Genomic DNA, 24,499 nt, shown 5'->3' on the forward strand with positions numbered 1-24,499 from the left:
CCCCACAATAACATCAACAACATGACAACCACTACCACCTACCATTGACAGCATATTCCCCAAATCATCATCACATTCAACAATACAATTAGAATATCCAGGAACAGAGAAAAACAAACAAAAGTTACCAACACTCAACTCCTTGAACTTCGCACATATTTTCTCAACAACTTCATCATAACTACATCCGTCACTAATCTTAATAGCAGCACAACAATTACTGTATTTGCACATTAACATGAAACACCGCTCCATACTACAAAATCAGAAACCAACAAACAATTGTTCACAGATTCCAAACTGCAAAATTATGCAGTTACAACATATCAATAACAACAGTACACAATTTACAATTCCAAAACTGCAAAATTATACACTTACGACATATCAATATCAAAACACCAGAATTCACAATTCCAAAATACAACTTCAAAACACATTACACTATACGACAAACAAAATCAACAAAATCAAAATCAAACAAACAAAATTCGCCAAACACAAACCACATATCACGCAAATTTGCTTATATATATATACATACATATATGTCGACAAAATACAAACCACATACACACACAGACATATATATATATATATATACATATATATATATATACATATATATGTATATCTATGTATCGACAGATACATACATACACATACATATATCTATCACCAGAGAGAGAGAGAGAGAGAGAGAGACAACGTACGAAGATATCGCCTATACACAGAGATTCAAATCGCACAACCAGATCCACCTCACAGCACAATGAGATCGACCACACAGCACAATGAGATCGCCACAACGAAGAGAAATCGAGATCGCGGAGACGAAGATTTGATTTCCTTTTTTTCAACGAAGCAAAAATTTGATTTCTCACGTACATATAGATCTCAAAACAAAGGGTAACACAGTCATTTAAAAATACGAAAATAAAAAACGGGACCTCTGGGTATAAAACTAAAAAAACTGTGAACCTATTAAACTATTAAAAATAAATTAGGATTAGAAGGGAAATAGATCTTCTACATAGGACTACATGATAATTTTCCCTTGAATTTTTGTGGTGGTCAAAAAAGTAAACCCAGCCCAGTCCGGTTTGGGCCACAAGTGTGAGAAAGCAACTCTCACGTGTTTAGGGTTGGCGCTTGTGAAGAAATTATTTATCCCGAACGAGTCTCTCTCTTCATCCCTCAGTTATCGGCTATCACAAACCCTAATCTAGGGTTTTCTTCTCTCAGGTACACATTTTCTCTCTCTGATCTAAACATGAATTGCTGTGGTCATACATAAGGATCTGTGTATTACACTGCCAGATTTGTATATGGTTGAGAATCACTTCCATTTTCACCTTTTGTACTGTTTGGTTGCTGAGAAAGCTTAGAAAATCAACAAGAAACGGTTTCTTGTTTTTTGTTTTTTTTAGTTATCTAAAAGGTGCCATTGATGAAATAGGAATAAAAAATTGCTTTGATTTATAGTCTTCAGTCGTTATTGAATGATAATTGAGTGTTTCTTGTGTTTTTTGTTTTGGTGGCAGAAAGTCGGAAGAAAAGGAAAAAAGTTTCAATCATGAGGTATGTCAAATTTCTGATCTTGTTATATGTGGAGTTTCTTTGGTTTTGTTTCATGTGTTGCAACTCCATGCTTTTAATTTGTGTTTCTTTAAAAAAAAAAATTGGGTTCTCTCTGTATTCCTACATTTATATTTGTTGTGCTGTAGAAAGGTCTATTTTGAAGTAGTAGTGGCTTGCTTGAATGCATTTTTATTTGAAACTGTCCATAATTTGAGTATTGTACGATTGACATTAAGATAAGACAGACGTCTAGTTTTCATGTACTTTTCTGTGAAAATGGTTTAACCAGTACGAATTGTTTACCATCTAGTGCCTTGCTGTTATTTTTCGATATGTATTATTGGTTTAATAGTGGATGAGGGTGTTGTTAGCATAGGCCAATTTGTGATCACTCCCTATATGAGACACGTGAGAGACTCAAGCAGCCATTTGGATCATTAAAGACGTTGATGCTTGTCACTGTGGTGTTTTTTGGGTCCAAACTGTAATTTTTTCCCATGTGGTTTAATAGTTTTATGGCATTGTTTAATGTGCAGTTTTTGATTTGAGGTCATTGTCCAGTATGTCCCCAGATTAACTCATTTTGTTAATTGTTGTTAAACCCTAGTGTCTTTTCATGTTTTTAGAGGCTTCAGTCTTGGAAAGTTGGTGCATTTCTACTTTATAGTTATTCAATTCTCACTGATGATGTGCAGTCATATATGCTCTTTGTACATTTGTGAAATGTGTCATTATAGTTCCTTTATAGTATGTTTTTTTTGTTACTTGTAAGGCAATTTTGTTTTTATGTTGTTTAACCCCATTGAATCCTTTTTTTTTTTTTTCATCTACAGTAAGCTTCAGAGTGATGCCTTGAGGGAAGCAATCACCCAGATTACTAATGATGCCAAGGAGAAAAAGCGTAACTTCACTGAAACCGTTGAGCTCCAGATTGGACTGAAAAACTATGATCCTCAGAAGGACAAGCGTTTCAGTGGTTCTGTGAAGTTGCCTCATATCCCTCGTCCCAAAATGAAGGTTTGCATGCTTGGTGATGCTCAGCATGTGGAAGAGGTAATCCTGCTATGACAAACTAATGAATCAAGAAACTGAAGAGAAGTTTTACATTTTGGAGAAGGGGGAATTGATTCTTTAGTTGTTTGTTTTTTTCTGTTTGAACTTTTTTTGATACCCAAAAATTAGCATGTTTAATATCCTTGAAACTCAAATAACTGGAAAATTGCATTTTATATCCAATAGCGACCCTAGATTTGGAAGATCTTGTTGTCTAAAGTTCGATGATTTTTGTGTTAAAAATTGTTTTTTTTTTTTTTTAGTGTCATGTATATTATATATCAATTTTATTGTTTGATCAACTATTAGTTGCATGGTGATAGTTGTTACTTAGATGAAACATTGGCGTGCACTGCTTCCTCAGCAAAACTTTTCATTGCAAGCATCCAGTTTGTGTTTCATTTTCTTCATATATATATATATATATATCTTGTGGTTGTGATTAGGTATTTATTCATTTCTCTGATTAGCTAATCTCATACTGCTGTGGAAGTGATTGTGAAAACATGCATGAATGATTTTTTATATACTTCCTTTGCTACATTTGTTTTTCACATGACTGTTCAGGCCAAGTAAGCAGCAAACTGCTGCAATTGTTTGTATCCCACACTCTTAGGCGCAAGAGTAAGATTAGCTAATGCTTAAACATTTGCTTGAATATTAAAGAAGAATGTGCCTGCTCTTATTTTATTTTTATGAATTCCTGACTAAGTTGGGTCAGCGACTAATGTCTGTTGTCTTGAGGTGATCCTTTGTTTTACTTGATCTGCAGGCTGAGAAGATAGGTTTGGAGTATATGGATGTGGAAGGGCTGAAGAAACTTAACAAAAACAAGAAACTGGTTAAGAAACTTGCTAAGAAATATCATGCCTTCTTAGCATCAGAAGCTGTCATCAAGCAGATTCCCCGTCTATTAGGACCTGGTCTCAACAAAGCAGGCAAGTTTATATGATGGATCAGCCATCAACTCTCTGGATCATTTATTGCTGCATTAGATATATTGATCTCATGGATGGTGCTAGTTTAATTGTCTTTTGGCCTTGTAACCATATTATTTTTTTAAACATTTTTTCCCGCCAATGGCTTGTGTAATCACATGATTGGGTTGATCTGTATTAAAAACATTCTCGTGTTGTTTGAGTAGAAGTCTGTGGCCTTGCATGTTGGCACTTTTTACCTTCCTATGAGCTATATATGCATTTTCTATTGTCAGTTTCCATTTTTGTGAGAGGTTACCTGTTGCCTGGCTAAAGTAATTGGTGAATGGTGAGTGCATATACTATGCTAGGCAGCCACTATGGGTAATTTATACGTGCAATTTCTAGTGGTGGAACACCAATTAGTTTTATCCAACAATGTCACTGATTAGAAGGGAAATATTTTTCAGGCTGATTATAGAGTTGAATTTTTTTTTTTCATTCTTCATTATTCTAGTAGTGCTGTACTTTCCATCTCTTTGTTGGAGTTGCACTGGAAAGGATTTTTATATATGGGACTAGTTAGATTTATTGGGCAGTTGTATCCTTTTTATTCTCAGTGGTTGGAGTGGAATGTGTCAGTTTGTTAACTTTGTTTGTATCTGACTAGTTCCATTTCTTCCAATGCAGGGAAGTTTCCTACCCTTGTCACTCATCAAGAGTCTCTCGAGTCTAAAGTTAATGAGACTAAAGCGACAGTCAAATTCCAACTGAAGAAGGTTCTCTGCATGGGAGTTGCTGTTGGCAACCTCAGTATGGAGGAGAAGCAGATTTTTCAAAATGTGCAAATGAGTGTTAATTTTCTGGTTTCATTGTTGAAGAAGAACTGGCAAAATGTGAGTTTAGTGTCTCTCCTCAACTAAACTATGAAGTTGCCATGAATTCATGAAGTATTGCACTCAACTGTTACCAGGGGCTGTGCTGCAAATCTGGCACTGCTGTTACTTTTCTATTAGGCGTTTCCATCTTAATCATTTTCTTGATTTCGATTCTTACAGAATACTTATAAAAAAATATTACTATTATTGGTTGCCCTTATGCATCATCGAGCAGTTACCTTTGTAGGCAATTAGGTTGTTGAATTGACTAGTGTATTTGCGATGTTTTGAAATTTCAGCTGCTACACACACAAGCACAGCTTTAGGACTTTAAGAAGAGCTGCATTATAACAGAATAACGTGGTGAAATTGCTTATCAAAATGATTATATACAATAAACACAAACCAGATTAATGTGTTGAAATTGAATCGAAATGTATATACGCCACACACCATAATACTGTGTTAAAATTGTGGAGGAAAAGAGAGCAGCATGTTCCTAAAATAGCTATGATGACCATGATTGTTAAGGTGAGTTTATAAAGCTTTATGCATTTCTTCATGGCTCTTTTTAAGGACTCCTGTTTTCGGTGTAGAAGTAGAACACACCACTGCCGAATACCTCTTGACAACTTCATTGCAATTTTCATCCTAATCTCTTTCGCTGTGTTTGGTTAGGGAATTTGAAGAGGGATTTAGAAATGGAAAGGAAAAAGAAAAAATTAGGTGAAATGTGGGTAAAATATACCTACATTTCACTTAGTTTCACACACATTTTTCCTTTTCATTTCCAAATTCCTCCCCAAATCTCCCAGTCAAACACAGTAATGATTTATGTCATGTTGATTGATTTGCTAACCGTGTGAAGCTATGATGGGGTGTTTTCGTGTTTGGATTCTTATTTTTCATTGTTAAATTATCTTAATGACATTTTGTTGTTGATTGGAAATCAGGTGAGGTGCTTGTACCTGAAGAGTACCATGGGGAAACCAGTCCGCATCTTCTAAACCTTCTTTCTCTGTACTCGAGCTGTTTTACGGAGCAATTTAGTGTGAGCCAATGCTTAACAGATTTTTCTGGATTGAGCAGTTTTCCCTTTTTGTTAGCTGTTTACTTTGATGCCCTTTTGAATTTAATGTTTTCTATAAATTTTTATGGAGATGTGGAACTATATCATTCATTTACTGGATGATCCTTTTTGTTTTTGGTGGCATATGCATACTTTATCCTAGAAAATCTTTTTGCATATTGTTTGCTTCGCGCTTTGTGTTACCATTGCTCCAAATATATATATACTCTTGTTTTGAAAGATTGCTTCTGATTTGAGAATTTTTACCAGAATTGGAAGCAGCACCAAGTTTTTCAATGGGTAATTGCAGGTTTGTTTGGGAATTGGCTTTTTTAGTTTTTTATGAAAAGATTTGTAAAAATGTATGGGGAATGAGTTGATTTTTTGGTTAATTTTGTATGTTCCAAGAGCTTTGTGACTGCAATTGTTATGCATATGAAAACTAGAGGGGTTTGAGACTTCAGTGGCCAGTGTTGAAAGTTGGTGTTGCCTATAGAGGGTCTTTGGGGTGTCTTGCTCTGTCTTGTTTTGTTATTTTCATTCTTCACTTTGATTTTGATTTTAACATATTTTAATTTCACAAAAGAATAGAGGTGATGGTAAACTTCAAGAATGAAATGTATTTATGATTTATTGCAAGTATTTATTTTGTAATTTATTTTTATTTTTTGTTTTAAAATTTGTATCAAGGGTATTGTTTTTTTTTGTAATTTTGATCGCTACTTATTTCAAAGAAAAATATTAATTATAATTTATAATTAATTTTCTTATTTAAAAAATAATTAAAATAAATAATATCTTGCCAGGCAGTGTATGGTGGTCCTCTATTAGAAAATATTTGTGAATACACAAGCTTTTAGGCTAGTTTTAAGTAGTTAGGCCTATCTTGAGAAATTTTTTTTTTTTTTTTTTTTTTTTCTTTTCGGACTTATTAGCTTATTACAAAAAAAATGTATAAAAAATTAAAGAGTTGATGTGATTTAAATAAGTTAATAAATTAATAAATTGATTTTTTTTTTTGGTCTTTTGAAAAAAGGTCATTTTAAATATATATATATATATTTAAATGGGATGTATATGTATATACGGTAATGTTATATGTATTAATTAGTGTAATAATACTAGTTATGACACTATTATTGACGTCATTTATTATAAATATTAAATTTTTTTTAAATTGTGTCATATCATCAACTAGTATATTAGTTAATACATTAATTAGTATCTATAAACATATATATTATAAAATTAGTAAATTTTACTCAGATGAGTTTTATTTTTGAGAAGCACACCAGGAGTATAAAGATCTATTAAGTGGGATAATTGTTTACGAAACGGATTAAGTCATGTGAGTTGTATGATATATATTATTATCAAAGTTTGCTTGGTGCAAGCAAACTATAAAACTACAAATAATTTTTTTTAATTAAAAAAAAAAGTTATCTAAATATAAATATATTATTTTTTAATAAAAAAAATGCAAAGTAAACCAGGGGCGCGGCATTGGGTAGTTTCGGTTCGGCAATTGAAAGTTAGGGCATCTTCTCTCTCTCCGTCTCTATAGAAGATGCCAAACGCTTTTCTGCCCCTCTTAAATTTGCTTTTGTCCGACTCTGGACCCATGCGAAAGGCCACTTTCTCTTCTCTTTTCTATAAATAAGGATTTGGAGGGTGGTCAGGCCTTGGCCAACTAGAAATAATCTCCACTCTCCGGCGAGTCACTCAATCATCTCCGACAACACTTTCGTAAGATTTTCCAATCCCTACTCTTCATATATAATAATAATAATAATGTACTTTCTTCTCTCCGATCTCTCCTAGTTTTATCTCTTACTTTTCACTATTTTCTTGTTTGTTTCGTCTTCTATTTCCTTTTGATTCTGACCCTGCTGCATGGATGTAATGTTGCACAAAATTATTATTATAAAAAATTTCACACATATTTTTCTTTTCTTTTTTTAAATTGCTTCCCAAATCACTCGGCCAAACACGGCATCAGGTACATTTCTATAGGGAATTGTTCTTCAAAGGGCAGAAGAGAAGTATCAATTGGAGCAAATGTTATTCATGGTTTGCTCTACCATTAAATGTATTAGTACTTGAATGTGAGATTTTCGCTATCTGTTGGAATGACACGAAGCCTAGATTGAAGAGCAGAGAGCCACTCGCTTTGCTTCTTCTCACAGTGCTCCGACAGCAAATGCCTTGTTGTTGCAGGAATGGATAGTTGAGTTCCATTTACTTTTAATTTCTGATGAGGCAACAGGTTAATGGTCGCATCCACTTCCATGCTACAACCCTTTGGATCCTTGTCTTTTGGATCAGGGATGAGTCTCCCTTTTCTTTGAATTCTTTTGTTCTGCTTTTTTTGCACATCTCGTTCCATATATAATAAAGTCTTTCTGGTTTGCTTTTGTTTTGCTTGAGGCTGTGTTTATTGAAAGATTTGATGAGAGAAATGGAATGGGAAAAACAATCTCACTTTTTTGTTTGGTTATAATGGAAAACACAAGGGAAAAGAAATTGAGAAGAAAATGCAGTCCCACGTTTTGCCTTTTGTGTTCACGTACGCTCTATTTGGTTAGGAGATTTGCGAATGAATTTTAAAAGGAAAAAGAAAATGATTGGTGAAATGTAAATAAAATATAATTATATTTTATCTAGTTTCACATACTTTTTCTCTTTCTCTTCCAAATCTATTTCCAAATTCCCCAACCAAGGATTTTTTTTCTTCTTTTTTCTCAATTTCTCAACTCAACCAAACATATCAAATCCATTCAATTCTTTCTCCTTTTCTTTCTCTTTCCATTTCCCTCATCAAATTCTCTAACCAAATACAGCCTAATATACAAGGGAAATAGGGTGAAAAAACGCAGGATTTCTATTTTCCATCTATCCTGGAGGCTATAATTTTCTTAAAATCTTTTTTTAAATATCAAATTTGAGCTTCTTTTCCTTCAAAACATCCTAAAACATTAGGGGATTCAAGTGTCTAATTTGGGTCTAGGGGTTGGATGCTTTTTATGAAAAATGCTTGGGAGCACTAATTAGGTGGCAGTGGGTCCCGCCATTAATGATGTGATGTTTTGGTCTTGGAATTGTATTTTTTTTTTTTTTACTTTTTTAATGCATTAGTGCTATTAGTGGTGATGTTTTTAGTGGGATGAATTATTATTGTGTTTTTTATATCCTTAGCTTTGTCACACCTGGTGGATACACACACATATATATAGGTATACAATGAGAGTAATAGAGAAGTCCATGTAACACCGGTAGCATGGCAGGTATTTCCACTTGATTTATCGTAGAACTAAAAGGCTGGGTTATCTGTTAAGTGGCAACACTAGATGCAGGAAATAATGTTTGTTAGTTAAAAATAGGGGTGTACACGGTCCGGATTGGTTCGGTTCTGAGAAAATCCAAGAACCGAACCGATCCTAACGGTTCTGTGATTTTAAAAACCAGACCAGACCGTTACACTTGCAAAACCGGACCAGAACCAAACCGAAAAAACGGTTCGGTTTCGGTTTGGTTTACGGTTTCAAAAATTTCTATTTATAATAATAAATTGTTAATATTAGCAAAATAATCACTCAAACTAATTACATTTAACTCATGATATATATACCATCCTAATATCATTAAAATTATAAAAAACTAATTAATAAAAATAAAACTTGATATTATATATATATATATATATATTTTAAAATTCGGTTTGGTTCGGTTCGAATTGCGGTTTTTTCATAAAATCCATTAACCGAACCGTTTTTACGGTTCTCATATTTCTTAATCCGAAACCGAACCAATTCTTAATAGAACCGAATCAAACCGTATGATTCGGTCCGAATTACCGGTTTGAACGGATTTTTGACCGGTCCTAGTTAAAAATTCTGACACCTTTCCATGGTTGGTACAACATGGAGCCTCGAGTGAAGAGCAAAGAGCAACTCGCTTGCCTCTTCTCGTAGTGCTCCAAACATTGAATTGCTTCTCATTGCAGAGATGGATTATTAGGTTCCATTTTATTGTAAATTACGGCAAAGCAACATAGTGATGGTGGTGGTACTCATGTTCTACCCTTTTGCCTTTACCATTAGATTTAACGTGTTGGGGAGGCTGTGCATGAGCGCAAGAGCAGACAACCACTTTCTTGCCTATTCTCACTAGACTCAGAACATTAATTTTTCTTATCATTTTGGGATTGATGGGGAATGCCTTCCCATTTTGATTGATGTGGTTATGTTAAAAGTTTTGATGCAACCCGTAGGCTGAGTATGATTAGAATGAAAGTGGTGGAAAGTACGGGAAAGAGAAAAAAACAAAATATTTTCAGAGTTTGTTTAGTATAAAAGTGGTGGAAACTACAAGAAAATTATTTTGTACAACTCATAAAAAATCATTATGATTTGTTTGTTCTTGAAAATATTTTATCGACTAGATGTCGTAGAGAATTGAGAATTCTAATTTGTTTCAATTCAAAGACTAAGCATGATGTGAATAGAAATCCAATATTTTGCAATGGGAACAAGGTCAAAAATTGGAGTCGATTTTTTTATGAAAATAAAGATCTTGATAGAGATAAATTAATTAAATTCAAATTTTTTCTTTGGCCCAATTATCGATTAGAAGATTTAGCTTGTATGAATCGCTATTGGTTTGATACCAATAATGGTAGTCGTTTCAGCATGTTAAGGATACATATGTATCCACGATTGAAAATTCGTTGATGATACATTTTTCCTATCTATCCTGTACCATATCTGCTATATGAAAATAAACAGATGCACACATGACTTGTCTTCCATCTCATTCTAATATATGATACTAATTCAATAACGTAAACAACATGATAACTAATTTTTTAATTTTTTGCAAAATACATAATAAAACACACCGAATATTTAAATTTGTCCTTGCATGCGGTTACTTGTAATTAAAATTTAAAATTTATGACCTCTTTTTTGTTTTTTTTATCTTGCAAAATTTTCATTCTAATCAAATGTTTACAATATATATTTTCCTTTCCATTTCTTTTCTTTCACCTCAATTTCTACCACTTTTTCGCTTCAACTATTTTTTTTCTTTCTAATCAAACAGAGCCTTGGGAATATTGTTTTACCCCGCTACAGCCCACCTCTAATCATAGTAATCACAATAATAAACAAATGATGGGCGGAGAGTTGAATCGGGACAGAAATTGCTTTTGGTGCCGGAGAATTGTTTATAGGGGGCGATAGGTCATGTACTCTCTGCATATGTGTCCAATTTTGAGAGTTGCCATGTGACGGCTTGTAATGTTGAATATTTGAGTGTAATGGACATTCTATGTTGATCTACTATTGCCATTCATTTGGTCACTAGCTTGCTCGTACATTTACACTTATAGTGTGTTTGGTTAGAGGATTTGGGAAAAGATTTGGAAAGAGAAAGGGAAAATGTGTGTGAAACTATGTGAAATTTAGGCATATTTTATTCTCATTTCACCTACCTTTTCCATTTCCCTTTCCAAATTCCTCCTCAAATCCCCCAATCAAACACAGCATTAAGGTTGCATTTCTACATCCAGTGAACCTATTGGCAATACAGCTGAATCTTGCTGCAACACAGCATTAAGGTTGCATTTCTACATCCAGTGAACCTATTGGCAATACAGCTGAATCTTGCTGCTTGCATCCAGGTAAGCAAATATGTCAACCGCGATACTCCCCTCTCCTCACTGCTTGTTCAGAAGTGCGCCACAGAACCGAACTGCCAATGCCTTTGTCAAGACCCCATCCTCTCTAGGAACCGTAAAGAGCGTCTCTAAATCCTTTGGATTGAAATCCTCAAGTTTTAGAGTGTCTGCAATGGCAGCATACAAGATCAAGCTGATAACCCCAGATGGTGAAGAGAATGAGTTTGAAGCCCCTGACGATGCTTACATCTTAGATTCTGCAGAAAATGCAGGAGTGGAGCTTCCCTATTCTTGCAGGGCCGGTGCTTGCTCAACCTGTGCGGGGAAATTGGAGTCGGGTTTGGTTGATCAATCTGATGGATCTTTTCTTGATGAGAACCAAATGAAGCAGGGTTACTTGCTCACTTGCATTTCATACCCAACTTCAGATTGTGTCATTCACACTCACAAGGAGGAAGATCTTTACTGAGAGCATCCATCATACCCTGGTCCTCTGTTTTGGTGCAAGGAAAGTCTCAGATAAGGTTTCAACTTGTTATCTATCGATGTTATGAACCAAATCAACCATGTTCGTTCCCATAATTTCAGTCCCCTTTTCTTTCTAGCTTTTTTCAATGCTGCTTGAAGTTGGTTTTGACTAGAATCAATGTTTAATTAAATTTTTTTTTTAAAAAATACTACTAATAATAAATTTTTGTTTAAAATACAAGTGAGACATCAAATTTGGTTGATAACTTGAGAGTTGAGAATGGCCTTAGTTATTTTATATACTGTAAAATATAAATATATCTATTGAGATTTGTTTAAAATATGTGAATGCGGTTATGAAAATTACAAATATCTTTTTATCATAATTTTTTATTTGACAAAATTAAAAGAAAAAAAAAATTAAATTTTTAACTATTTTTCCATACAACAATAAATATTACTTTAATTGTTAATTGAAATATTAATTTATTAATAAAAGGGATTATTTATTATGTGATTAAAAACCTGAAATTTGAAAGGTTGAGATATAATTTTTAGAATTACAATAGACAATTTGTTTGCATTAGATGTGGATGTTTAAGAAAATATTTTTAAAATTTTAGTTTTTTTTTTTTTTTTTCCCTCCATTTGTTTGACGGTTCATATTTAAGAACATTGCATATCATAATTCAAGTGAGCAAGATCATGAACCATGATGAATAGTAACTGCATGTCGTGTGTCCTGAATTTAGATTTAGAGAAATAAAACTGGACAGTACAGTGTTACCTAAACAGCTCTCTTGTTGAATTGAAACCTCTCACTCATCAGTAGGAGAATGGTCATTTGATGGTATGGAGCATTGTGTCACACCATTTATTACTTTACTCTTGTCTTTTAAAAATTTAACAAAAGAATTGTTCCAAGATTACCAAATAATTTGTCCGTCAGTATGACATAATGTCCAGGGTTGAAAGCAGAATTGCAACATGACATGTAATGTAACATGGAAAATTGGCCTATTAAGAAGATTACTGTCATGCAAACCAATAAATTTTTCCTATCAGTAGTGACATAGTGTCTAGGATTCTTGGAGTGAAGAACCTAACCACAAGTTTTTCTGCAATCTTGGTGTGAATGCATCTTCACACTACAAATGCAAAATGATTTCTTTTCACTTATCTTACTCGAGACAATAAATTTATTAGTCAACAATTAATGAAATAGGTGTCACCACTCACTCATATATATATATCAATCATTTATGACTACAAATATGTAAATAGATGATATACATCAAATCCAAAGCATCCATCAATTCAGAATCAAAATATGTCAAAAACTTTAAATGGAAGTGTTGTTCAATACCTAAAGAAAAATCTATTATTAGCTCTACTCATTTACTAATACCAAACAGATTAACCAACCCCAATCCATTCTAAGCGACATGAATAGCGTTAGTTAGCTGCCACAAAGTTGTGGCCTTAATCTTACTAGTCTTCAAGTTGAGGCTCTTGAACTCATCCACTATCCACACACTTGTTTCCAATCCATTATTGCAGCAGTAACTATGGTTTGCAAATTGCTCAAGCGGCAGAAAAAATAATCATCCTCCCTGTTTTCACCACCACCAATACCCATTTGATCGAACTCTTGAACAGCTTGGCTAAGTGTCAAGGTGCGCTCATCTAAGGGTCAACACCTTAATGTCACACTCATTTGTGCCATTTGGAGAGCCAAAAACATACCCAAGAAGTTGTTGATGCAAGTGCAAGCCAAGGTCCAAGGCATGGTGTAAGATAGCCCAAGACATGCCATGAAGCAGCCAGCCACAACAAACCACAACAGGCCAAAAACTTACCTGTCCAGCAGCAATTGTAGGCCAACTTTTGAAGGGTCAAATGTAATCTTTTTGATTTGTAAATTTTTATATAAATACCTTAGTATTAAAGGTGTTTTGGGTCCAAGTACTGTAATTTTCTCTTCTTGTAGAATTTTTTAAAAAATCCATTATGATTCCTCAAACATAGTGGATGTTTCCTCTTGCCAAATAGGAAATGGCTTAACAAGCTATATTAAGGAGGAGGTACCCAAGTGTTGAACCAAACCACTTGTGCCTTTAAAGTACCTCCACCTAGCCATTGATAAGGCAACTTTTGTAGCACTTTTGGTGCATTGTTCAACGATTATAATGCCTTCTTTTGGTGCATAGCTTTGCACAATTAAGACTTGGAAGCAACTTAAGCATGAACTTTATATCCAATTCTTTCCTGAAAATGTTGAGCATAATGCTTGGCATGCTTTGCAGGATCTCAAGCACATCGGCACCATAAGAGATTACGTGAAACAATTCTCTGGGCTTATGCTAGACATCAAAGACATGTCATAGAAAGCCAAGCTCTTCTTCTTTCTTGAGAGATTCAAGCCATGGCCCAGAGTTGAACTTCAAAGGCAAAGAGTACAAGATTTAGCCCATGCACAAGTAGCAACTGAGTGCCTTACGAACTACGCCGAACCTAAGCAACGGGATAGTGGTTCCCCGCGCAAGAGTAGGGGAGGTGAAAAGTCCCAAGGCTATGGTAAACCTAAGAGTGGGGGAGCCAACATTTCTACATCCAAAACCCATTCGGGTGGAGGACAATGGCAACAAAAGAGCTATGGTGACAAGGTAAAAGCCCCTCAACAGTTCTCTACAAACAAAGCAAAGGGCCCTATCTCTTGTTTCTTATGCAATGGGCCACACCGGTTATTTGAATGTCCACAAAAGCGTGCCTTGAATCCTCTAGCAACAGTGCCTGACCATGTCTCTCAACCAAGTGACGATGATAGCAAGGAAAAAGATTGCAATCTAGGCGAAGTGGCAAGGGTTCTAAGGCAGCTGGCTCTAGAGTGGGAGCCTTTCATATGATGAATGCCATGAAGAAGAAGGCTTCTACAGGGAGGCCTAAGAAGAATGCCAAGAGTGGCAAAGTGGGCAAGCATTCAAATCCTAAATAACTTATGGAGTCTAAAGATGAAGACAAAGGGAAGAAACCCATGTATAGTGGGAAATCATCAGGCAAGTTGAACAAGAGCAAGTCGAACAAGAGCAAGTCATCCAACAAAGGTTTGATGTTTGTGGATGTAAAACTTAATGGGATGCCCTTCCATACTTTGATTGACACAGGGGCCACCCACAACTTTGTTGCTGGAACCGAAATTGAAAGACTTGGGCTATCTTTAGAGAAGGATAGTAGCCACATCAAGGCGGTTAACTCGGCGGCGTAGCCCATCTATGGGGTTGCAAAATCTGTTCATTTAAGGTCAGCACTTGGAAAGGAAGAATAGATTTCACCGCAGTACCCATAGATGACTTCCAAGCCATCTTTTGGTTGGATTTCTTGAGAAGCACAAAGACGACAGTCATGCCTTATTCTAATAGTATGTGTGTCATGGGGGACAAGCCATGTCTTATTCCCACTATAGCCACCAACAATAGTGACCAGTTTGTCTCAGTTATGCAACTCAAGAGGGGTGTTAGGCATGGTGAACAAACTTGGGTTCCTACATTGAAGTTGAATAAAGCTCTTGAATATACTCCTGTCCCAGCTGCAGTTAAGAAGGTCTTAAGGCAATTTGTAGATGTTATGCCTGAATAATTGCCTAAGGAGTTGCCTCCACGCCGGGGTGTGGATCATGCTATTGAGTTGGTACCAGAGGCAAAGCCACCAGCTCGTGCACGTATAGAATGGCTATTCCCGAGTTGAATGAACTAAAGAAGCAACTTACGGAGTTATTGGAAGTAGGCTTCATTAGGCCATCAAAGGCCCCATTTGGTGCACCTGTCTTGTTCCAAAAGAAGCATGGCAGTAGTCTTTACTTATGTGTGGATTATCGGGCACTCAACAAGCTAACCATCAAGAACAAGTATCCCCTTCCTCTAATTGCAGATTCATTTGATCAATTGAGCAAAGCGAGGTATTTTAGAAAGCTAGATCTTCGATCGAGGTATTATTAAGTAAGAATTGCCGAGGAAGACAAGCCTAAAACCACATGCGTTACTCACTATTGTTCCTATGAGTTCTTAGTCATGCCATTTGGCTTGACCAATGCCCCAGTAACATTTTACACCATGATGAATGAAGTTTTTTAAGAGTACTTAGACCAATTCGTGGTAGTATACTTGGACGACATTGTAATTTATAGCTCTACTTTAGAAGAGCACGTGGAACATCTCAGAAAAACATTGTCCAAGTTAAGGGAGCACAAGCTTTATGTCAAGCTAGAGAAGTGTTCTTTTGCCCAAGAGAGGATTAAGTTCCTAGGGCACATTGTTGAGCATAGATGCATCAAAATGGACCAAGAGAAGGTCAATGCTATTCAAGAGTGGCAGCCACCCGCTAATGTCTCAAAGCTGCGGTCATTCCTTGGGTTAGCTAATTATTATTGCAAGTTTGTTGAAGGCTACTCAAGACTAGCTTCCCCATTGACATAGTTGCTAAAGAAAGGCAAGCCATATGTTTAGGCAGAAAAGTGCCAACAAGCCTTTCAAGCCTTGAAAGAAGCTATGTCAAAAGACCCTATTCTTGCTCTGCCTAACTTAGGTAAAGCTTTTGAGATACAAACTGATGTATCTGATTTTGCTTTGGGTGATGTTCTTTTGCAGGATGGTCACTCAATTGCCTATGGGAGTAGGAAGTTCAATGATGCCGAGCGGAGATATCCAGCTCAACGGAGATATCCAGCTCATGAGAAAGAGTTGCATGCAGTAGTGTATTGTCTGAGGACTTGGAGGCACTACATCTTGGGCTCACGGTTTGTTGTAAAAACTGACAATACAGTGGTTAGCCATTTCTTAACACAGCCCAAGCTAAGCGCACAACAAGTACGATGGCAAGAGAAGTTGGTAGAGTTTGATTTTGCCTTAGAATACAAGGCTGGTCCCACCAACCATGTTGCTGATGCACTAAGTAGGAAGGCGGAGCTTGTCGTGTGCCATCATGTATGTTCACTTCCATTTCAACCAGCATCAAGGAGAAAATCAAGGCTTATCTAGACAAGGATGCTATGGCAGAGAATCTTATGAACCTTGTCAAAATAGGCAAGACTCGCCAATTTTAGGTGCAAGATGGACTTCTAATGACAACAGGCAACCGCATCTTTGTACCCAGGGCTGGTGATTTGAGAAAGACACTTCTTAGAAAGTGCCATGATACACTTTGGGCAAGACATCCGGGTTGGGAGCAAACATTGGACTTGGTGAAACAAGGATATTATTGGCCCCAAATACGTGATCATGTTGAAGAATATGTCCGCACTTGTCTCATTTGCCAGCAAGACAAAGTTGAACATAAGAAGAAAGCAGACTTGCTTAAACCTTTGCCCGTGCCTAAACGTCCGTGGGAAAGTGTATCACTTGACTTTATCACTGAACTGCCTAAAGTGGGAGACATCGAGACTATCTTGACTATTGTGGACCGATTCTCCAAGTATGTCACCTTTGTAGCTACCCCAAAGTATGTTTCAGCGGAGGAGACTGCCCAACTCTCCTTCAAGCACATTGTTAAATATTGGGGTATGCCTAAAAGTGTTGTTAGTGACCAAGATTCACGTTTCGTTGGCAACTTTTGGATAGAGTTATTCAAGCTTTTTGGGTCACAACTTAATACTTCATCAAGCTAACATTCGGAGACGGATGAGCAAACTGAACGCTTCAACTGTATGCTCGAGGAGTATTTGCGCCACCTTGTCAATGCTAATCAACGAAATTGGGTGCAACTTCTTGATGTAGCACAGTTATGCTTTAACTTTCAAAAGAGTAGCTCTACGGGCAAGAGTGCCTTTAAGATAGTGAATGGACAGCAGTCACTGTTTTCTCACACAATGGATGGATCTTATGAAGGAAAGTCACCCAAGGCTTACCAATTTGCTAAGGAATGGAAGAGAAACCATAACATTACTTGTGCCTATCTTGAAAAAACAACAAGTAAAATAAAAAAATGGGCTGATGAAAAGAGGAGGCCACTTGAGTTTAGAGTTGGGGATCAAGTTCTTGTCAAACTCAATCCCGAGCAATGCAAGTTCATGAGGGAAAGAGACAAAAGGCTAGTGCGCAAATATGAGGGATTAGTAACCATTCTAAAGAGAATTGGCAAGTGTGCTTACAAGATACATGCTCTATCTTGGCCAAAAGTGCACCCGATTTTTCATGTGAGTTATTTGAAGCCTTACTATCCAAACAAGGAAGATCCAACCCGAAATGAGCTGAAATGCCAAACCATCACATCCAAAGTAGGAAAAAGGTCTATTGAATCTATCTTGGCCGATCGGGTGAAAATGGTTTCTAAGAAGAAACAAAGGCAACACTTGGTGAAATGGAACGGCCTTGGAGATGAAGAAATAAGTTGGGAACGGGAGGCAGACTTGTTGGCTTTTCAAGACGAGATTGATGCTTGTTGGGTAAAGTTGTCGAGGGCGTCGACCGTTCAAGTAGAGGAGACTGTCAAAGTGTGCCCATTCCAGGGTCAACACCTTGATGCCACACTCATTTGTGCCATTTGGAGAGCCAAAAACATGGCCGACAAGTTTTTGGTGCAAGTGCAAGCCAAGGTCCAAGGCATGGTGCAAGACAGTCCAAGGCATGCCATGAAGCAGCCCAGCCACAGTAGGCTAAAGACTTGTCTGCCCAACAACAACTTTAGGACAACTTTTGGAGGGTTAAATGTAGTCTTTTTGCCTTGTAAATTTTTATATAAATACCTTAGTATTAAAGGTGTTTTGGGTCCAAGTATTGTAATTTTTCTCCTTTTGTAGAATTTTTTAAAAAAATTATTATGACTCCTCAAACATAGTAGATGTTTCCTCTTGCCAAATAGGAAATGACTTAACAGGCTATATTAAGGAGGGGGTACCCAAGGGTTGAACCAAATCACTTGTGCCTTTAAAGTACCCCAATCTAGCTATTGGTAAGGCAACTTTTATAGTACTTTTGGTGCATTGTTCAACTATTGTAATGCCTTCTTTTGATCAATGAAAAGTTCATTTCACCTTTATATTGTGCAAAGCTTTTTAATTGTTGCTTGCTTTACTTTTAGCTTGTTGCTTGCTATTTTATGGCTTGTCTCTAATTTTGTGGCTCATTAACTTAACTAATATTGTGTTTGGTTGTCTTTGCAAACCTTTTGAGCTTTATTAGCGGGCTAGTAAAGAGAGTTAACTAGTGTCACACACACTTGCATATCTTTGTCAAGGCTTCCGCATTGCCAATGTGTGACACTAAGCTTGTCTAAGTTATCATCCATGTGGTGCAAGCAATCTTCATAATCAGCAGCCTTGAATCCCTCAAATCTACTCAGCTTTTTAAGAAATGCCTTGGTGGAGTCTGCCCAGGCTAGGCTCACAGCCAATGCGAACTTAGCCAATCGGTAAGGGCTCTGGCTTTGCTCTCCCGTTGCCAAAAGGGAGTGAAAACACAGTCTCGGATATATGGTGGCATTGTTGCATGAGCCCCGATGCATACTCTAGCATTCGTTGGACATAAAAGACTCGAGGCCTAATCTTGGCCTCAATATTCATGAGAGAATAATTTGGATTATAAGTTGTAAATTGATACGGACCACTTTTTAGGTAATCCGATGCATCATCAATGCTATCCTTCAAATTCATTATGGGGTGCTTCCAGAAGTGGTCCTGGTCCTGAAGATGAAGATGATGATGATGATGACTCCTCATGGTTTTACGTTTACCATCATCACCCATTTGTTGAGGTTCTGGATAGAACTCCTAATGTATTGTTCAGTCTCATTCACAACATTTAGGCAATTCCTTATTAATTCAGATTCATCAGTCAGGAGGAGCTTCTTCAAGAATGACTTGGTTGATCGACTCCTGGCTAGGCTCTCAGATAAGGCCATCAATGCCAATTGACGCGGGATTTTTTGTTATTGTTGTTGAGTATCATTACTACTGAATCATTAAAAATATCAAATATCAAATATGAAGCATTACTCATCTTAAAATATAATTTAGGCCCCGTTTGGAGACTTACTTTTTTAGCCAATTAGTCAAAAAGTTACTAAATTAGCCAAAAAGCTAACAACTCATACAAAAAAGTCAAAGATTCTCTTTTCTCTCTACTTTTTGCACATCTTTTCGTAATTAGCCAAAAAGTCATCCCAAACATACAAGTTTTTTTTACCTACCTTTTTAGCCAAATAGCCAAAAAGTTACTAAATTAGCCTGTTCCCAAACGAGGCCTTAATAAATATGAATGTTGTAAGACAAAGAATAGATAATTTTCAATTTAATAAATATGAATGCTTCAAGTCAATTAGAAATGTGTAGTCTATAATAAGGTCTCATTTGGGAACATGCTAATTTAGTAACTTTTTGGCTATTTGGCTAAAATATGAGCTAAAAAAAATTAGTATGTTTGGGATGACTTTTTGACTTTCTACGAAAAGATGTGCAAAAAGTAGGGAGAAAAGAAAATCTTTGACTTTTTGGTATGGATTGTTGGCTTTTTGGCTAATTTAATAACTTTTTGGCTAAAAATGAGGGTTCCCAAATAAGGCCTAAGACTATATTTATGTTTAAAAAAATAATAAATGGTTAGCATAATTTTGATAATTTTTTGAAAAACAATTATGGTTTGACCATAGAACTATGTATATCCGATTAATCTCATTTTTTATATGAATAATATACTCGATAAACTTTATAATATGTATGGTCCAGGTCAATCAAAAAAAAAGTTGATACAAACTTCACCATGGCGTCACAGCGGGGGTGCTGTGACATCACTCTCCCCAAGTCCTAATCCAAGATAAGATATATATACAATCTATATTTAATTATGACGTCTTGAGATTTTCTGTTCTAAATTTTTTTTTTAATGCATTTTGAAATGTTAAATCATATTTTAAAATTCATTTATCTTGATAATCTTACATAATCTTATTACAATTCAAAATATATCTAATCATATAAGATAGAGATTTTAGAGACAGAATATCCAGAAAAATTATGACCACCAAATGGATACAAGGAAAACCACCCATCCTTATGCCACTCCCAAGTGAGACAACCCCCCAAAATCAGCATCCCCAATGAATAGCAATTTCCCTTGACTTTATCACCAACCCCATGCCAATCTCGTGCATCTCTCTCCCTCTTTCTCTAGAAACCTATCTGTATTTTTACTTTTCTTACCAACCACCACCACCATCATCATCATCATCATCATCCAACAAAAGGCTCTGGAGAGTCAAGCCATGGCAGCCTGTGGAAGCCTCCAACACATCTTCGAGAAGCCAATGCCTGAAAACCTAACACTCCTCGAATCCCTCTCATCATGGAAACATATCAAATCTTCAAAACCCATTGAAGATTCATCTTTCACTGAAATCTTTGGTGAATTGCATTTCAAAGAGAATCCAGAATCATCCCCATCTTCCACCACTACTCTTCCCCTCTCATCCTCGTCCTCCACATTATCATCTTCCTCTTCATTGTCATCCTCATCATTGAAAGCCATAGTCGAAAATCTCGACAATGAAGGAAGCACCAAGAGCCAAACATCAGATTATTATTCAAGAAAACAATACGTGGGTTGTCACAAGAACAGCGACAGCTTTTCGTCGATGAATTCAGATAGTTTGCAGCTATGCACTGAAGGACTTGGATTCGAAAGCTCCGACGATGTCGACTTGAAAACCGACATGGGTAGTAATGATTGGCAGAGCCAAGATGATAGAATGTGCATTGCCAAAAATTCATTGAATGAATTGAGGAGGTCGAGGAGATGTGGAAGAATATTCCCTCCACCGATATCGAGCATTGGGAAGAGTGGGAAGCCATGGGTGAGCTTCAAATCGTATCGCCACGATGGTAGGTTTGTGCTCAAAGAGATAAGGATCCCGGATAACGAATTGTTGCATGCTCGTCGAGAAGATGGCAGATTGATTCTGCAGTTTTGTCAGTCTGACGATGAGATTCTCGATGAAGATGAAGATGAAGACGAAGACGAAGAAGAAGAAGAAGAAGAAGAAGAAAAGAGTGATTTTGATGGCGATAATAGTAATGTGAAGGAAGATGAAATTTGTGCTGGAAGGGATGTGGATATCAAGACCAATGTAGATGGAGGCGATGATTCGGATTTGTATAAATAATGGGTATGGAAGCTTCAAGGTTTTGATTTTTTGAAAGCCAAGCATTCAAGGTTTTTTTTTATTTTTTTATTTTTCTTCAAGTTCATGCTCTTTGATCCATTGAAATGTGCAAATAAGTAGGATAGCAAAGGGGGATGAATTTGAGTTTGTTGTTTATTAGAATTAGTTTTTAGTTTTTTTTTTTTTTTTTTTTTTTTCTTGTTAGTTTTTACAGTTATTTGCATTTTGGAATGTGAAATTTAACACTCTAGAAATGGTGAGATTCTTTACGGGAAAGGGGTGCCTGCTGTACAGCAGGTACTACAGTGCAGTAAAACGGCACAATTTTATGTTTTTTTTTTTTTTTTTAACATAATATTTCTTTGTTTTGTTTTTTTGTTGGTGTGTGTTGCTATTGGTTAGTTTCTGGTTTGAGCACACCTATCAACATTATATTACTTTAAAAAAATTAACAAAAATAATAAGGAAAAATTATAAAATAAAATAAAATAAAATAAAAAATCTCAAAATTTAGTCTTTGTAACAAAATAAATTATGAGTTTTTAATTTTATTAATTTAAACTTTAATTTTTTATTTGTTTTTAATTTAAACTATTGACCTATTTTTGTTAGGTAAATTAATAGAAAATGATATTTTAGACATTTTATGTATATCTATATTGAGTTTAATGACTAAAAAAAAATTATGAGTTTTACCTAACAAAAATAGATGAATTGTTGAGATTAAAAACAAATCAAAATTTTAAAGTTTAAATTGATAAAATTAAAAATTCATAATTTATTTTATTACAAGGATCACTATATGAGATTTTTTTATTATTTTTTATAATTTCTTCAAATAATAATAATATTAATAATAACAACAACAACAATAATAATATTGTACTCATTCAGACAAATCAATAAAAAAAAAAAAATCATAAAACCCTCAAAAAATTACTGTTAAATTTACTTGCTACGATGTGTATTATTACATATTATTTATTGATTTGTTGAAAAATCAACCAATATACTCTGATAAATATCAATGTCAAATAAAATATAACTAGTCTCATTTAATTTTTAAAAACATTAAAAATATAATAACCAATAAGTAATAAATTTCAATTCATGTGAATTTTCAAAAATAAAATAAAAAATATGCTAGTAGATATTTCTCCTTATTACAATAAATGTCTATAAAGATTTGTAAAGTTTTATTTTGTTTTGTTTCAAACCAAAAAAAAAAAAAAAAAACAATGAAAGAAGAAGAAACTGTATAGTTTGGCACGCACAGCACGCCCTGCTGTGCTCTAGCCCGTTGTCCGAGATGTACTCAAACATATGAGAAGAAGGAATATGTCTTGGTTTTGGAAATCCCTATTTATTATGAATTTTTGTCTCAAAAATTATCCTGAAAGTGAAATGTACCATGCAAATTTAAAAGGGTGAATTTCATCAGTGCAACATAAAAAAAAAAAAAAAAAAAAAAAAACCCTATTTACATGTTAATGATAAATCTTAAGGTTAATTACACTAATAGTCCCTATAATTTGGAACTTGTGTCACTTTGGTCTCTGACTTTTCAATTGTGACACATTTGACCCTAAATTTTGAATCTTGTTTCAAATAAGGACAATTGAAAATATAATTAGATTTTTCAAGGGAAAAATCATCAATTTAATAAAATATAAACTAATTTGACAAAAATAAATATCAAAAAAATATTTTTAATTTTTTAAAAATTATTTTTATCCACCAATGATAAAATTATATAAAATTAATAAAAATTACATGATTAATTTTTTAAAATTAATTTTACATGATCATCGTCCAAACACATAATAAAAATTAATTTGGTAAAAAAACAAATAAATGTCTAAAAGATTTATCAATGTTACATAATTTTATTTTTAGTAGGTAGAAATAATTTTTAAAAATTCAAAAATATTTGTTTGACATTTATTTTTGTCAAATTAGTTTATATTTTATCAAATTGACAATTTTACCCTTGAAAATTCTAATGATATATTCAATTGTCTTTACTTGGAACAATGTTCAAAATTCAAGGTCAAATATGTCACAATTGAAAAGTTAGGGACTAAAGTGATACAAGCCCCAAACTATAGGGACTATTTGTGTAATTTGCCCTAAATCTTATAACATTAAAAATTAATTTTATAAACTTTTTCATTTATTAGAAATTATTTTTTTAACTTTTCACTTATTTTCCTATTTAAAATTTGTGGAATATAGGTCAAATTAAGAATAATTATTGTTTATAGTATTACTTTTTAAATAATTTTTCTAAATATGTAATATTATTGCTGAATTTTTGTCCCAACTATGCCTGCTTTTGTGAGGATAAACCCATTCCAGACAAGATTAATAGAAGGAACAATCTTACATACACACAATTCGTTTATAAAAAAATCACAAAAAAATTAATGTAGCCCAAATTCATTTAAGATACGCCCTACAATATATAAGAATTTAATCTAAATAACACATTATTTTTCTACGTATATGTATGCATATGAATTTTATACACATCCTTAATTATAATGAATTTTTTTTTTTTGGTTAAAGGAAAATCGTCTCACTCTCCCGCAGGTTAGGGTAGGGCCCCTTGCCAAGATCACTAAGATATTATGTTGTCCGTTTTGAGTAAGGAAACTATAATCTGAGAACTTATTCCGATCTCCTAAGACAAGTTCCACGTAAATTAGGA

General features: G+C 34.8%; 3 protein-coding genes across 4 annotated transcripts; all 3 read left to right on the top strand.

The window, feature by feature from the left end:
* Positions 1-1,077: 1,077 nt before the first annotated feature.
* On the top strand, positions 1,078-11,881 carry LOC114273446 (large ribosomal subunit protein uL1). 2 transcript variants are annotated; one of them, XM_082899240.1, is made up of 8 exons: positions 1,078-1,245; positions 1,545-1,581; positions 2,415-2,634; positions 3,407-3,572; positions 4,242-4,447; positions 5,383-7,244; positions 7,498-7,724; positions 11,179-11,881. In XM_082899240.1, the coding sequence occupies exons 2-6, from the start codon at positions 1,577-1,579 to the stop codon at positions 5,434-5,436; spliced, it is 651 nt and encodes a 216-aa protein (XP_082755366.1). In that variant the 5' UTR covers positions 1,078-1,245; positions 1,545-1,576; the 3' UTR covers positions 5,437-7,244; positions 7,498-7,724; positions 11,179-11,881. The 2 variants fall into 2 exon arrangements, with proteins under 2 accessions (XP_082755366.1, XP_028071039.1); XM_028215238.2 differs by lacking the exon at positions 7,498-7,724.
* Positions 11,189-11,881, top strand: LOC114273447 (ferredoxin, root R-B1). The gene has a single exon (XM_082899241.1). It carries the CDS (start codon positions 11,189-11,191, stop codon positions 11,642-11,644), a length of 456 nt encoding a protein of 151 aa, XP_082755367.1. The 3' UTR covers positions 11,645-11,881.
* A 5,460-nt stretch (positions 11,882-17,341) lies between these two features.
* Positions 17,342-19,437, top strand: LOC145803738 (uncharacterized). Its single transcript, XM_082897073.1, has 2 exons — positions 17,342-18,258; positions 19,302-19,437. Exons 1-2 carry the CDS (start codon positions 17,342-17,344, stop codon positions 19,435-19,437), a joined length of 1,053 nt encoding a protein of 350 aa, XP_082753199.1.
* The last annotated feature ends 5,062 nt before the right edge of the window (positions 19,438-24,499 follow it).

Source organism: Camellia sinensis, chromosome 12 (assembly GCF_055761805.1).
Source record: "Camellia sinensis isolate YWXY chromosome 12, ASM5576180v1, whole genome shotgun sequence".
In the NCBI taxonomy this organism is placed as follows: Eukaryota; Viridiplantae; Streptophyta; class Magnoliopsida; order Ericales; family Theaceae; genus Camellia; species Camellia sinensis.